The 17,169-nt window shown below is 44.7% G+C and overlaps 2 protein-coding genes across 2 annotated transcripts in view; both read right to left on the reverse strand.

The window, feature by feature from the left end:
• Nucleotides 1–6,924, reverse strand: part of LOC130016477 (GPN-loop GTPase 3-like) — a 28,517-nt gene extending 21,593 nt beyond the window's left edge. Inside the window, exon 1 of the mRNA XM_056107187.1 lies at nucleotides 6,900–6,924. Within this exon, the coding sequence (XP_055963162.1) occupies nucleotides 6,900–6,924 (25 nt within the window). The remainder of the gene's footprint in view (nucleotides 1–6,899) is intronic.
• Nucleotides 6,925–8,558: 1,634 nt separating this feature from the next.
• LOC130016478 (GPN-loop GTPase 3-like) overlaps nucleotides 8,559–17,169 on the reverse strand; it is a 41,449-nt gene continuing 32,838 nt past the window's right edge. Inside the window, 3 exon segments of the mRNA XM_056107188.1 lie at nucleotides 8,559–8,621; nucleotides 11,678–11,760; nucleotides 11,763–11,805. Coding sequence (XP_055963163.1) covers nucleotides 8,559–8,621; nucleotides 11,678–11,760; nucleotides 11,763–11,805 — 189 coding nt within the window.

Below are 17,169 nucleotides of genomic sequence, written 5' to 3' on the forward strand. Positions count from 1 at the left end.
TATCCATCGAGCACCTGATGTTACAAGCGTGAAAGATCAAGTACAACATCATTGGTCTGACCGAAACGAGAAGGCATCAATCACACCACGCCGTTTTTGACACTGGAGAAGAACTGTTCCTTGGAACATGTGACAAAAGAGGCATCAGTGGTGTTGGTATCCTTATCAAAACAAACTTGGCCATGAGCATTGATTCATTCCAATGCCTAACAACCCGAATTGCATGATTACACTTGAATAGATGTGGCTCACTGCCAGCAGTTTCTATCTTTGTTGTGTATGTACCAACATCCAATTATGGTGAAGGAGAAATGGAGAAGTTCTACAAGGAGCTGGAAAAGTTCTATAAAGAAGACCACACTTTCTACAAGATCATTGCTGGTGATTTTAGTGCCAAGACAGGACCAAGAAAATCAGCCGATGAACTCTACTTCGGGACCCATGGCCTAGAATGAAATGAACAGGGTGACAGACTGTCTGAGTTCATCATGTCAACCAAGACCATCCATGGTGACTCACAATTCCAAAAGGCTGAATCTAAACGTTGGACATGGGAGTCTCCTGGTGGAGGGTTCCACAGCAAAACTGACCACATCATATTCAATCGACGGTTTTGCCTAACCGATGTTGCTCTTGTCACAAAATTCCAAACGGGATCAGACCACCGTCTCCCTCATGAAAAATTCTACCTCACAGAACAGGGAGAAAAGAATGCAAAGTTTAAGAAGAGAACTCCCAGAACGACCACCAACTGGGAGCTCTTTGGCTCTGTTGTGGCAACATGGGAAGATGCCATCATTAACAACAATGATGAGGAATACGATCAAATGATTCAGCAGCTCCAGAATTGTGCGAGGAATGCCAAGAGAGAGATAACCACAAAAAACCGCCTTCATTCGAACACTCTTGAACTTATTCGCCAACGTGGCTTGGCACATGCCTCAGGCAACTGCAAGCAAATGTCTGAGCTGGCAAAACAGTGCAGAGAAGAGATCAAGGATGACCTCAAAGACAGTATAGCAGCAGTGCTGGTAGATGTGGCAGAAGCTGGGAAAAGCATTTGTAATGCCCACTGTCCTTCACCAACTACAAGACCAAGATGACTGCCCTCCGACATCCTGACAAATCTATCACATCTTCCACAAGGGCAATGGAGATTATTCATGACTTCTACTCAGACCTCTTTAATAGCCACATCCACTTGCCCACATACCAAATTCCGCATGATGGATATGTCAATCCCAATGTTCTCCCTTCCGAAATACATCATGCCATCTCTTCGGTAAAGAAACAAAGAGCACCTCGCCCAGACAAGATCAGACCTGAGCACCTGAAGAACTTACCGTCAGTACTCATCAGTACACTGGCTCGGCTCTTCACACGCTACCTGTCTGAATGCAAGTTTCCATCCCAATGGAAAACCAGCAAGACCGTACTACTATGCAAGAAGGGAGACATCCACAACATTGGCAACTATCGCCCAATCTGCCTAATGTCTGTCATCTACAAACTGTTCACTCAAGTCATCCAGAATAGGATTGGCAAAACACTAGATGAAGGACAACTATGTGAACAAGCAAGGTTCCAAAAAGGATTCAGCAGCATCGACCATATCTATACGATAACTAAGCTCCTTGAGGTTTCTCAGGAGTTCAAGGTGCCGCTCTGTCTGACGTTCATTGATTTAAAGTAGGCTTTTGATTCCGTTGAGAAGGAAGCAGTCATTGAAGACCTAGCCAATCAGGGCGTACAAACTCAATACATCAGGATGCTCCGTGAGCTCTATTATGGATTCACTACCAGGATCTCACCATTCTACAAAGAAGTAATCATCCATGTCAAGAGAGGGGTTCGGCAGGGTGATACCTTTTCACCAAAACGCTTCAGTGCCACCCTCGAGAATATCATGCGATGACTGGAATGGGAAGGAATGGGAGTGAAGATAGATGGTCAGCAACTACACCACCTCCGCTTTGCTGATGACCTCATTCTAATAACACCAAACATCAGCCAAGTGGCACAAATGCTGACCGACTTTGACCATGAGTGTGGAAAGGTCGGATTACAACAGAATCTCACAAAGACAATGTTCATGAGAAACAGTCTTGTTCCTGATGACCCATTCACTCTCAACAAAACCACTATCTCCGAATGCAATAGTTATATATACCGAGGACGAGAAATCAACAAGATGAATGACCTAGCATCTGAGTTATGCAGGAGGAAGAGAGTGGCTTGGAATGCCTTCAAGAGAATTGAAGAAATAACTAAGAGGACAAAGAACCTTCAGCTCTGAGCACATCTCTTTGATTCCACTGTTCCTCCTGCAATAATATATGCCTCAGAGACCTGGGCCCTACGAAAACAGGATGAAAACGCTATTCGGGTATCTCAAAGAGGAATAGAAAGAGCTATGCTTGGAGTATCATGCTTCACTCAAATGAGAGATAGAATCCGGAGTTCCGATCTCCGTCAACGCTAAAGAATAAAGGACGCTATCTCATTTGCCAAGCCATCAAAAATCAGATGGGCTGGACACTTAATGAGATTTAGAGATGACCACTGGACTAGAGCCATTACTGACTAGATTACACGGGACGTCAAAACGCCGGGTGGACGTCCACCTACAAGATGGTCAGATTTCTTCGTCAAGACCCTGAATGATCGGTTTGAGTCTCTGCATATTCCTAGAACGAGCAGATGCCATTGGGCTATGCTAGCACGCAACAGGGATGAATGGAAACGCTACTGACACCCGCTCAAGTAAATGGATGAGTACCGGGGTATCAAGTGATCAAGGGACTTTTAGTCTTTTAATTGTACAAATAATTTTCAGTGTAGGAAAACTAAAAGATAAAGGTAAGATAATAATCTTACTTAATTTTCACAGGTATTTTTCCGTTGAAAAAAATTGTATGTTACAATACGTTTTGCTCCCCAAAATCAATAAAAATAATCCAATAGGGGCTGTGACCATCATTGCTACTTTGTTATATACAAAATTATTTATATTCATTGCAATTTCAACTTCAAAATCTTTATTGGGAGGAGGAGTACACCTAGATGTGCCTAGAGCTTGGCTAGAGATCACTCTCGATCACTCTCAGGGGCTCCAGGTCTGGGCCCACAGTGACGAAACGGTAGGACCTCACAGGATGGGGGTAGAGCCGGGCCTGTCTTCCCCACCCCAACGAGACCCGAAGTCATCGCCCATGAAAGGCCTCTCTGGCTCCTGATCAAGCTGCTCAATGGCCATGATACGAAACACTCAGGAGCAAATCTCGAAACCCAGTGGCTTTTGGCAGAAATCCCTGCAGATTTAAGTGTTAAAATTTCAGAATTTCAAAATCACATGGCCCTACTGCAGCCACGCAACATCATATGTTATCCCTAACCAGCAATAGAACACAAATTGTCTACTGTTGCCTTTTCAGCAGATCTGAGTGTTGGGGTAAAATCTCAAGTAATAATGGTGGGTCTGGTGTCGAAATATTGAATGTGATCAAAGTAGAGAGAGAGTAATGTGGAAATCATCTGCCCCACAGGTAGGGGGAGGGTGTGTGATGGGGGTGTACTGGGATTATGGTGGTGGAGAATGGGCACTGGCGAAGGTACGGGTGTTTCATTATATGATCGAGACTTAGACCTGAAAGTTTTGTAACTGCTCTCACGGTGATTCAATAAATAAAATTATAAAAAATGAAAAAAAATATTAAGGTGGAGTTCATGCCTAATTCAATCACATAATCAATGGCCGAATAAATAGCAGTACACCTACATAAAAAAAAAAAGAAAATAACTTTTTAGCAGCACATTTTTTCAAGTGGCTGCTCCCTGCTCTCCCCAGGGCCTTGAGTTCACCACATGAACAGAACTTGTGGGAAGAGGAAGAGCGGCAGCAGCCCAGAGGGGGCTGTGCAGAGAGCAAGCCCTGCTGCAGGGCCACAGTAGTCTATAGACCAAACATGATTGTCACTCAATGCTTCTCTTGCAAAACACAGTACCCAAAAGAAAAGAGAGAGAACAAGGGGGAATGCCCTGCCACAGAGGCAGGGTGGACAGGGGGTTGGGGGGTGGGAGGGATCCTGGGACGCGTGGTGGTGGAGGATGGGCACTGGTGGAGGGATGGGTACTTGATCATTGTATAACTGAAACCCAAGCACAAAAATTTATATATCTATAACTGTACCTCAAGGTGTTTCACTAATAAAAATTTAAAATTTAAAAAAAATACAGGGCTCGTTCGTTATCGGAATTAACCAGACAAATGGCTCCGCCAACTAAGAACGGCCATGAACCACCACCCACAGAATCGAGAAAGAGCTATCAATCTGTCAATCCTGTTCATGTCCGGGCCGGGTGACGTTTCCCAGGCTGAAGTGACAGCTCAGCGGTAGGGCGTTTGCCTTGCACGCAGCCAACATGGCCGACCCGAGTTCGATTCCTCCGCCCCTCTCGGAGAGGCTTGGCAAGCTACCGAGAGTATCTCGCCCGCACGGCAGAGCCTGGCAAGCTCCCGGTGACGTATTCGATATGCCAAACACAGTAATAACAAAGTCTCCAATGGAGACGTTACTGGGCCCACTCGAGCAAATCGATGATCAACGGGAGGGCCTTTACCTTTACCTTTAGATCTCTGCCTAACACCATGTACAAAAGTAAGATCAAAATGGATTAAAGTCCTCAACATCAGACTGGAATCCATAAGGTACACTGAAGACAAAGTTGGCAAAACCCTCCATGACACTGAAGCTAATGGTATCTTCAAAGATGTCACGCCACTGGCCAATCAAGTGAAAACAGAGATAGACAAATGGGACTATCTTAAACTAAGAAGCTTCTGCACCACAAAAGAAACAGTGACCAAATACAAAGACAATCTACAGAATGGGAAAGGATAGTCTCCAAATACACATCTGACAAGGGGTTGATATCAAGGATATACAAAGAACTGGTTGAACTCCACAAGAAGAAAACATCCAACCCAGTGAAAAAGTGGGGCAACGAAATGAACAGAGACTTTCTCAAAGAAGAAATCCGAATGGCTAAAAGGCACATGAGAAAATACTCCACATCCTTAATCATCAGGGAGATGCAGACCAAAACAACAATGAGATATCATTTCACACCACAGAGACTGACCCACATTCAAAAGAACAAAAGCAACTTGTGTTGGCGCGGATGTGGCGAGTAAGGGACCCTCCTTCACTGCTGGTGGGAATGCCAACTGGTTCAACCCTTTTGGGAAACACTATGGACGACTCTCAAAAAATTAGAAATTGAGCTCCCATTTGACCCAACAATACCACTCCTGGGAATATACCCCGCAGAGGCTAAAAAGTATAGTCGAAGTGACATCTACACTTGTTTGTTCATTGCAACTATTTACAATAGCTAGAATATGGAAAAAAAACCTGAGTGCCCGAGAACAGATGACTGGTTAAAGAAACTTTGGTACATCCACACAATGGAGTACTATGTAGCAGTTAGAAAAATGAAGTCATGAAATTGACATACAAGTGGTACTACATGGAAAATTTTATGCTAAGCGAAATGAGTCAGAAAGAGAGGGACAGACATGGAAAGATTGCATTCATCTGGGTAACATAAAGTAACAAAATAAGAGACTAACACCCAAGAACAGCTGTGATAAATACCAGGAGGTTCACTCCATGGCTTCGAGGCCAGCCACACACTCTAGGGCTAAAGGCAGTTCAGATTGAGAAGGGAGCACCAAATAAAGGGTGCTGGGAAGATCCGACCAGAAGGGGAGATGCATGATGAAGGTTGACTATAGACTGAACATGATTGCCACCCAGTGCCTCTTCTGCAAACCACAGCACCCAAAAGGAGAGAGAGAACAAAAGGGAGTGCCCTGCCACAGAGGTAGGGTGGGATGGGCGATGGGGGTGGATGGGAGGGATACTGCGATGGGTGGGGGTGGAGAATGGGCACTGCTGGTGGGATGGGTACTCAATCATTGGATAACTGAAACCCAAGCACAACAACTTGTAAGTCTACAACTGTACCTCATGGTGTTTCACTAATAAAACAAACAAAGAAGACCCTGAATGATCGGTTTGAGGCTCTGCATATTCCTAGAACGAGCAGATGCCACTGGGCTATGCTAGCACGCAACAGGGATGAATGGAGATGTTACTGGCACCACTCGAGTAAATCGATGAGTAACGGGGTATCAAGTGATCAAGCGATCAAGTGAATTTTAGTATTTTAATTGTACAAATAATTTTCAGTGTAGGAAAACTAAAAGATAAAGGTAAGATAATGATCTTACTTAATTTTCACAGGTATTAATCCTTTGGAAAAAAAATTGTATGTTACAATACGTTTTGCTCCCCAAAATCAATAAAAATTATCCAACAGCACCTGTGACCATCAGTGCTACTTTGTTATATACAAAATTATTTACATTCATTGCAATTTCACCTTCAAAATCTTTTTTGGGAGGAGGAGTACACCTAGCTGTGCCTAGAGCTTAGCCAGAGATCACTCTCGATCACCCTCAGGGGCTCCTGGGACCACACGCAGTAATGGGGAAGGAACCCAAGCTGGATGCATGCAAGGCAAGCACCCAACCTGCAGTACTAGTTCTATGCCTCCTCAATTCTCACAATCGTACTTGGTGCTATTCATATAGCACAGTGGGTAGGGCGTTCGCCTTACACGCGGCCGACCCGAGTTCGATTCCTCCGCCCCTCTCGGAGAGCCTGGCAAGCTACTGAGAGTATTCGATATGCCAGACACAGTAACAACAAAGTCTCCAATGGAGATGTTACTGGGCCCGCTCGAGCAAATCGACGATCAACGGGAGGGCCTTTACCTTTACCTTTACCTTACTTTGAGGGAAAGGAGGGATTTGGGATCACACAGGGTGTTACCTGGGGTGTACAAGGTGACTTCCATCTCTGGTCTTAAAAGTCACTCCTGACGGATGGTACAGAACAAATGGTGCCAGGAATGGACCTGGGCATCTTGCACTCAAAGGACACACCATCCTTTATATTAAGTCTGCAGCCCAGATGCTATTAAAAGATTGCTTTAATTTTAATTTTACTCCATTGCTTGGAGGCCAAGCACACAGGCTAGGGGAAAAGGGAGCTCAGATAGAGAAGGGAACACCAAATAAAGGTGTTGGGAGGATCCTCCCAAGATGGGAGAAGCATGCTGAAAGTAGACTATAGAACAAACATTATTGTCACCCATTGGTGTTTTACAAACCACAACACCCAATAAGAGAGAGAGAACAAAAGGGAATGCCCTGCTACAGTGGCAGGGTAAGATGGAGGGAGTGGGGGGTGGGAGGGATCCTGGGATCCGTGGTGGTGGGAAATGGGCACTGGTGGAGAGATGGGTATTTGATCACTGTATAATTGAAACCCAAGCACAAAAATTTGTAAGTCTGCAACTGTACCTCATATCTCACTAATAAAAAAAATTGCTTCCGTGCCTTTGGCCAGACCCCAAAAACTTGGGGCAAAGTTTCCCAAGAAAGTAAACGGCCAAAAGTTAGGTATGTGGGAAACACACGAACAAAACACCTGCAGGTCAGCTATATAGTTGGAGACATGCCTCTCTGGTTCCTGATTGAACTGCTTAATGGCCATGATCCCAGAGACTCAGAAACAAATCTTGAAACCCAGGGGCTTTTGGCAGAAATGTGTCTGGTCCATGCGGTAGGTTACGAGTGCGGGGCCAATCCAGGTGGGAAAAGGTTTCGTGCCTTGGCCTGTTCGCCCCAGCGGCCACACGGGGTCTCACAGGATGGTGGTGGAGCCGCCCTTTTCCTCCCTGTCCAAACAAGACCCTGAGTCGCTGCCCACAAATGGCCTCTTTGGGTCCTGATCAAGCTGCTTACTGGCCATGATCCCAGAGATTCAGGAGCAAATCTCGAAACCCAGTGGCTTTTGGCAGAAATCCCTCCAGATCTGTGTTAAAATTTCAGAATTTCAAAATCACATGGCCCTACTGCAGCCGCGCAACATCATATGTTATCCATAACCAGCAATAGATCACAAATTGTCTACTGTTGCCTTTTCAGAAAATCTGAGTGTTGGGGTAAAATCTCAAATAATAAAGGTGGGTCTGGTGTCGAACTATTGAATGTGATCAAAGTAAAGAGAGAGTAATGTGGAAATCATCTGCCCCACCAGTAAGGGGAGGGTGTGGGATGGGAGTATATTGGGTATATGGTGGTGGAGAATGGTCACTGGGGAAGATACCGAATAAACAGCAGTACACCTATATTTAAAAAAAAGGAAAATAACATTTTAGCATAGTAACATAGTAGCAATTGTGATTGCTACTCTTCACAAGCATTCAGTTCATTTTTTTTTCTTTTTCTTTTTTTGGTTTTTGCGTCACACCCGGAGAGCACAGGTGTTACTCCTGGCTCTTCGCTCAGGAATTACTCCTGGCGGTGCTTGGTGGACCATATGGGATGTTGGGAATTGAACCCAGGTCTGTCGCGTGCAAAGCAAATGCCCTACCTACTGTGCTATCACTCCAGCCCCGCATCCAGTTGCATCGTAACATACTCTTCATTTGTTCTGGCATTCTTGAAAATATTCATCCAAAATAGAAGACAACTCATCTTCATGTTCCTGATATAAATCACTTAATCACTTAATCCCCGTTATTCATCGATTTATTCGAGCGGGTGCCAGTAACGTCTCCATTCATCCCGGTTGCGTGCTAGCGTAGCCCAATGGTATCTGTTCGTTTTAGGAACATGTAGAGCCTCAAACCTAAGCCTGCACGGTTTGGGACTGGACCTGTCAGTAGCTAAACAGTTACACCCTCCAACTGCCGTGTAACCCCAACAAAGGCCAGGATCCAAAGATTATCACAACAAGCTCCCGGGAGAGCACAAGGCAGAGTCTCCTACCCTGTGTCTGACTATCCTCGCCAGGGCCCAACAGCTGAAGACTTCCAGGCCCCAACCAAGGCCTTACTGGAGCCACTCTCCACACACTTGGATAAGCCTCAGACATAACCGAACTGGCAGAGGAACCCAGGTGTGTGGGACCCGGGACTGAGATCTCTAAGCCTGATATAAATAAAACACAAAATAGAAAATACATTGATTTCTCCGCAGACCCAGTATGTATTTTCCTACTGTTCAGGCTATGCTCTATAATACCCAGTAGTAGTGCTAATAGATATTCTTGAACAAAATTGGGGCGAACGAGACAGCACAGGGGGTGGGGCACTTGACTTTTCTGAACCGGGGGCCCAAAGCACCATCAGGTTCTGGAGCACAAAAGCCAGGGTTTTGATTCACTGTATCACTGTCCTCTTGTTGTTCATCGATTTGCTCGAGCGGGTCCAGTAATGTCTCCACTGCAGACTTTGTTTTGTTACTGTGTTTGGCACATCAAATACGTCATGGGTAGCTTGCCAGGCTCTGCCGTGCGGGCGAGATACTCTCGGTAGCTTGCCGGGCTCTCCGAGAGGGGTGGAGGAATCGAACTCGGGTCGGCCATGTTGGCTGTGTGCAAGGCAAACGCCCTACCGCTGTGCTATATATATAAACACACAAGGCTCAACCTTTTACAACATGTTAGTGATCTCTTACAGAAGGGCTTAACGGCCCCTGGGTAGAATACACACTCCTTCCTCTAAGGATACTTTTTTTTATAGGATTTTCAGCGATTTTTTTGGGGGGGGGTCATACCTGTCGATGCACAGGAATTTCTCCTGGCTCTGCACTCAGGAATTATCCCTGGCTAATGGTGCTCAGGGGACCATATGGGATGCTGGGAATCGAACCCAGTTTCGCCGCGTGCAAGGCAAACGTCCCACCCACTGTGCTATCACTCCAGCGCCCTGACAGTTTTTCATATCAAACAATACAAGAAAATAGATTATTTGAGTTCTGCTTTGGGACAGGGATTGGGGTTTGGGATGGAACTATGCGAAATATGGTGGTGAGAAGGTGTAATGGTGGTGGGATTGGAGTCTGAATATTGAATGTAATCAAATATTGTAAAACACTTTATAAAATAAAAAAAATTGGGGAGCTGGAGCAATATGACAGCGGGCAGGGCGTTTACCTTGCAAGTGGCCCGCGAGGTTTGATTCCCAGCATCCCCTATGGTCCTCTGAGCACCACCAGGAGGAATTCCTGAATGCAGAGATAGGAGGAAACCCTGTGCATCACCGGGTGTGATCCAATAGCAAAAATAATAATAATAATAATAATTTTTTAAAATGACGGTGGTAGGGAATAAGTTATTGCGGAATAAACACTCTCTGCTTGTCCCCCAGAGCCCCACCGCCCGGCTCCCCAACAACTTCCATTTTCTTTTCTTTTCTTAAATTTAATTTCATTTTTAAAATTTTTAATCTTTTTTTTAGAAATGTAGATGCTTTATTGCCATATATATTTTTATAATCATAAGACATTACCATCTTGATGTGAAATGAGTTGTTCTAATGTGCATTTAATTAGGTGCTAATAACTATTATACAGCATGATAATTAAACTAAAGTGGCATTTCATACTGTCATCACCTTTTACACATATAGATTATTTTCACAATCGTATCACAGATTTCTCATCTATGCATGCAATTTGTGTGGAAAATTTTTACAAAATTATATACATATATATTCAATTATAATCATCAATCATTAAAGCACTCAAGTTTTCAAATACACAGACAATCATACTTGCTATAGACTAGAAACTTTCACATTTGGGATGTTATTGATGCCAAACACTTCATGCTACATTTGATTTTTAAAATTTTTTAATATTTTTTACATTTTTTAATTTTTAAATTTTTAATTAAATTTAATTTTTAATTAAAATTAATTTTTTATTTTTTCCATTTTTACTTTGTTTTTTAAAATATTTCACTTTTTAATGAATTTAATAAATTAAATTTAAAATTAAATTAAAATTTAATTTTAATTTTTAATTAAATTTTAATTTTTAATTAAAAATTACATTTTTAAATTTTTCCATTTTTACTTTTTTTTAAAAATTTTTTACATTTTAAGGAATCACTGATAATCACTTGATTATCACTTGATTATCACACGAAGCTCCCGGGAGAGAACAAGGCAGAGACTCCTACCCAGTGCATGACTGTCCTCACCAGGGCCAAAAGCAGAAGACGTCTGGCACAAGGCCAAAGTCATGCTGAGACCACTCTCCACACACTTGGAAGGGCTTCACGCATAAAGGAACTGGCAGAGCAACCCAGGTGTGGGGGACCCGGGGCTGAGATTTCCAAGCCTACACGGTTTGGGACTGGACCTTCCAGTAGCTAGACAGTTACACCCACCAAGAGCCGTGTAACCTGAACAACTGCCAGGATACATAGATTATCACACCAAGCTCCCAGGACTGTTTATTTATGTTTATTTATTTATATTTTGGTTACTCTTTTTTTGTTTTGGTTTTGAGTTCTTGAGCCACACCCAGAGATCAGCCAGAACAGGCCAGGTTCTTGCTGCCCCCAAGACTTTAACTTAAGGAGCTGCTTAGATCAAACAGGAGGGCAGAGGTGTTCAGGGCAATCCTGGCTCTGTGCTCAGGGACCAGACATGAAACGGGGAACTGACCCAGCGTCAGCCTTGGGAGGCAGAGAATGGTCTTTGTCTCTGCGTTGTTCTCTGGCCCTGGCAAATCTAAATCGTCAGAAACTACCTTGGGTTCTTTGAATTCCAAGTCTTCTCCGTACTGAATGGCAAAATCAATATGCTGTAATACAATGTTCCTGCTTTCTTCTCTGACTGATCGTAAGGCAAAAATCGGACCATGCTGCAGTCATCAATCTACAAATTAGAGATTTCAGAAAGGTCATTCAACTGACGCTTGAGTGTGAACATTGGTAGTCTGTAGGATAACACTCTTCTGTCCTTCCTGCATAACCTCAGAAATAGTTGATAGTCTATTGGACTGAGGAAAAGAGAAAAACACCTTAAGAGGTATCTTGCCCTTGAGCAGTCTGGAAGGGCTTTCTTATGTTGATTTGGCTACCTGACTGGGTGGAGTGTCAGCCCAGACTAGAAGGGAGCTGGAGAAGGAGAGAGCAGGGCTGAAAGATGGACTACCGAGAGACTAGCAAGGGGAACGTGTGCTTGAGAGAACCTAGGCCCTCCACAACATAAGTTCTTCTATGGGATAAACTTCCTTGTAATAAACTGCCACTAAGATCAACCGGCCTAGCCCTGGTCTCTTCCTTCATCTGCACTTGGCCAACAGCCGTCCCGATGCAGGCCACACACAGTGGCTCTAGGGCACCGAACGCGGGTGGTGAGATAGAGCAGTCCAGAGAGCCCGCGAACACACAATCTTCTGCGTGCATAGTTTTTTACAGCTGGCGTCCCTGGGTGGGCTCGAGCTACCAACTAAAGGTAAGAATTGCGTTCGGTGCGCCCCCACTGTAGAAAGTGAATGGGAGAATAGGATTTTTAGTTTGCTGGGAGTTAGAATCCTAACAGCAATCCCCCACTAAGATGGGACAGATTCTGGGCCTTCCCAAGATCTTTCGTAGTGTCTCGAGCCAGACTGAACAGGCCAAGACATTTATGGATTTGATTCAGCGTCTCTCCCGCAAGATAGGGAACCCAGAATTCTACAGTTCCAGAGACCAGCTCCGGTCCTGCTTTAAGGTAGTTTATGAAGTTAACCCATGGTTCCCAGATGAAGGGACTCTAGAAACCAAGATTTGGGAAAAAGTTAAGAAAAATGTCTATAAGGCATCTAAGGAAGGGACTAAGATTCCCCTAGAATTCTGGAATACCTGGGAGATTGTTGATTCTATTCTCCTGTTTTGGAAAAGCACAGTTGAGGAGGAGGAGACTATTAGCAATAATACGGCCTCAGCTCCTCCCCTACCTAAGTCTCCAAAGGGTTTTCATAGTGAAAATATTTCTCAGGCTGATGAATATAGCTTCACTTCCAATGCATCAGATGAAAGTGATATGGATTATGAGTCTGCTAGCACTTACTTGGATTATGAGTCCGAGAGTAACTCAGCAAAGCGGCCTCCAGACCGCTCGGGACATGATCCCAATCGCCCAGTACAGGCTGAGAAGAAGCAGCTTCCATCTTATCGCAGGTTAAGAATGGATTCTCTCGGTCGTTTCAAAAAGGCCTGTGCCTCATACGGGCCTACATCTCCGTACTGTAGGGAGTATCTTACAGACTGGAGTAAAAAGGCTTACTGGGTACCTCAAGATTTTCGCATGGTTGCTAAAACGTGCTTAAACCCTTCTCAGTACCTACAGTGGAGGATGTGGTTCAGTGATGAGGCCAAGGCAAAGCTTCAGAGCCTAGGCCAGGCTGGACGGAAATTTTCAGATATTAAGCTGACTTATGAGATGTTAATAGGTGAAGGGAAATGGCACGACCCAAAAAGGCAAGTCACCTTGCCTCGTGCTGTTTTTGCTCATATCTGTGACATAGCCCTGCATGCATGGGAGAAGATTGATGCAGATGCAGAATTTAAGGGAAGTTTTACTAAGATTGTCCAGAGGGCCTCAGAACCCTATGCAGATTTCATAGGGAGGTTGATGGAAGCTATTGAAATGCAGGTTAAGTGTAAGGAAGCTCAGGAGCTGTTGACTAAACAATTGGCCTTTGAAAATGCTAATGAGGATTGCCAGGCCATTCTGAGCCCTATCAAAGAGAAGGAAGATATAATGGGGTATTTGAAAGCATGTGGAAATGTTGGTTCTGTTAAATATAAGGTGCAGATGAAAGCTTTTGAGGCCTGTACTGTACAGAGGCAAGCTCAGAAAAGATGTTTTAATTGTGGAAAACCAGGCCACTTTCGTAAGGACTGCAGGGCACCTCCCAAACATACTATTGTGAGAGCACCTCCTGGGCCCTTTCCCAGGTATGAGAAGGGAAACTACTAGGCCAGAGACTGCAGAGCCAGACTTGCACCTCCCGGGCCCTGTCCCAGGTGTAAGAGAGGAAATCATTGGGCCAGAGACTGTCGCTTCAATTTTGATGCAGCTGTTGACCCCAATTCGGGAAACCTGCAAGGGCACCAGCCCCAGGTCCCGCAATATCAGGGGATGTTCCCAGCTGCAGCCCCTCTCCCCAGTGTGGAGTTTCAGAGCTCCAATCAGTATACTCCCTGCAGCCAATAACGGCAGGAAGCACAGCCTTGGATATTTCCTGCCCTGATACGGTTACTATAACCCCTACCCAATGTTACTACAAATCAAATTCTGGTGTAAAGGGACTAAACCCACAAGGCACTGTAGGCGCTACTTTTGGGGAAAAGCAGTTTGACTTTTAAGAGAATGCTGCGGCTTTAAGCACACCACCTCTCCATATTCAGTGGACATATGGCATGCTTAATAAAAAACGAAAAAGGAGGTATTTTCTCAACTGAATGTAGCAGGGAAACTCCTCATTCGAGGAAAAGGCTATGCTTTTGTTTCAACAGATGATAACCCCACTGAGAAACTTTGGATCCCATTACGTCTCATCAGAAGTTGAATTCATCCGCCTGAGTTGGATCTCCGACTGGCAGAGACTCACAACCCTTCAAATTCCAGCCCCAAACCATCTCCAAACTGATTTCAGCTGGAAGTCACAAAGGAAAGAAGAGGAACCTGCATCCAGCAAGGCCTCTAGCTCCTTTAACACATCATGAGTTCACATTAAGGCATTCCTTATACCTCTCTTTTACAGGTTGCGGATTGGACAACGCCAAGCCTCCACATTTTGAATTAACAAAACTTTACTTTTACCCCTTTCTTGGAATTCACAGATTCCTGAAGGAGAAAGGAATGACTTTTAACAGGAACACCTTTTCATTTCTCTCTAGGATATCCATTTGTATTGGAGCTTCCCTTTGTCTTTCTCTCTACTCACAGGCACAGAGACCAAACCCCGATGGTCAAGGTATCTGATAACTTTAAAAAAGTGTTTTCTCAAGCATAAACTAGGTTGCACATCTATGATTGTCGAGGAACCTGGCCGGATAATGGCTGCATTTCCCTACTGAAGTACTCCTGTCAGAAGTTGTGATGCTCCTGTTTCAGTGCTCCCCGGCTGATCCAGTGCTTCCTGAAATTTATCGGACCCCTAATAGCTGCTCCCCTGGGAATCATTGCTGCAACCACTCCTGATGCTGTTACAGGAACAACTCTTCAGTTTTGATCCAGACACTTTGTTTCTTCAGAATGGGACTAAATGACTCTCATCATTGGTGATTCTAATCACCCCTGGACAGTGCAGGACAATTGAACACTTTACTAGAAGCACTGCTCTAGGTCCAGGATTGGACTGAAATCTTGGTACAACTAATGAGACTGTCTTGTATTTGGAATTGTTTCTCTGTTTTAAATTTTGTGTTTTTTGTAAAAAAAAAAGGGGGGGAATCTTCCTGCAAACTCAGGTAGTTTAGGTTTATTGGGTTGCTCCCATCACAGTGCTCCCAATTCTCTGTGTTTATTTGTAACTTTCTTTGTGTTCTGTTGACTTGTAAATTATTGTTTTTCTCTTCTCCCTAAGTCCTTTACATAGTTTATTCAGAGCAGTGTTCTTTTTGTATGGACACAAGAAGACGTGCTTTTGTAATGTGACTCTCTGATATTTCATTCCTGGGCATCTGCTTTCTCAACTTAAGCCTCAGTTGCCCTCACTTCCTAGCACCCCTAAAGGCAGGGTCCCGACGAGGGACTGGATGGACCCAGGGCAAACTGTAAGCTATGTGCTACCCTGGCATCGAGATGGGCCTGGCCAAAGTGCCACAATGCTTAACTATAAGTTAAGAGCTTGGTCATGGACAAATGCTGTCATGATCCAGAAAGTAATAACTAGATTTGGACCCTGCTAGGGCTAGGAATGATTAATCTGGCCTGAGCACTGTAGTCTGAGTCTGTGGCAAGATGTTCCCAGGAGAGCTGCCCTACAAGTCTCAATGTTATCTCTTACTGTGTCCACACAAAAATAGCTAGCAATTTTTCCTATTTCAAATTTTGTGTTTTTGTAAAAAGAAAAAGGGGGAGATGTAGGATAAACTGCCAGTAAGATCAACCGGCCTGGCCCTGGTCTCTTCCTTCATCTGCACTTGGCCAACAGCCGTCCCGATGCAGGCCACACACAGCGGCTCTAGGGCACCGAACGCGGGCGGTGAGATAGAGCCGTCCAGAGAGCCCGCGAACACACAACCTTCTGCGTGCATAGTTTTTTACAGTAGTCTAATTAATACCATCTATGCCCATGCACGGAGGAGCAGACAGAGCAACAGCAAATCAGCATTAATTTTTTTATGACCTCTGACCTATTGAAACACTAGTAACCTTACAATATTACTTAAATAAAGACTTTTTTTTAAATTTTGGGTCATTCTCGGGGATGCACGAGGGTTACTCCTGGTTCATTCACTCAGGAATAACTCCTGGTGGTGCTCATGGGACCTATGGGATGCTAGGAATCAAACCCGGGTCGGACCCATGCAACGCAAACGCCCTACCTGCTGTGCTATCGCTCCAGACCCAACCAGAGACTGAGACTTCTTTTATAGTAATTTATCTGCATTCAACCACCACTGAAAATTTTAGAAGGGTACAGGCAATTCTGATGTGCCAAGTGGCCAGGAAAAAAAGACATTGCAGAATTTGTCTGCTGTGGGACGGAAGAGCTAGTACACTGAGGTGGGCGCTTGCCTTGTACGTAGGCAAGGGATGCACCCGGGTTCGATCCCCCGCATCCCGTATGCTACCGGAGCCCACCAGGAATGATTTCTGGAGGCAGAGCCAAGAATAAACTCTGACCACTGCTCAGTGTGACCTCCTGCCCTCTCTGCTACAACCAATGACAACTTTTTTCAGAGGTGAGGGAAGGCCACATCCAGATGACGTTGGTGGCGACCATATGGTGCCGGAGATGAACCTTGGGCCCCTTGTTTGCAAAGCCAGTGGTGCTGCCCACTGAGCTCTCTCCCTACTTCTATACTAACTTCGAAGCAGACAGCCCACCTCTACCAACATGCTGCTTCCCTATAAAAAGAAATGCACTGGTCTGTGCTGTCCACATGGTGGCCACTGCCTGGGGGTGTGTAAGCATGTGACGAGACCATTAAGAAAAATATGGGTCTAGGGAGGTGCGGGGGGAGGTGATGAAGAGCTACGACAGGGGTTACAACTGGCCTGCACCCCAAACACCTCAGT

Source organism: Sorex fumeus, unplaced genomic scaffold (assembly GCF_029834395.1).
Source record: "Sorex fumeus unplaced genomic scaffold, SorFum_2.1 ptg000155l, whole genome shotgun sequence".
In the NCBI taxonomy this organism is placed as follows: Eukaryota; Metazoa; Chordata; class Mammalia; order Eulipotyphla; family Soricidae; genus Sorex; species Sorex fumeus.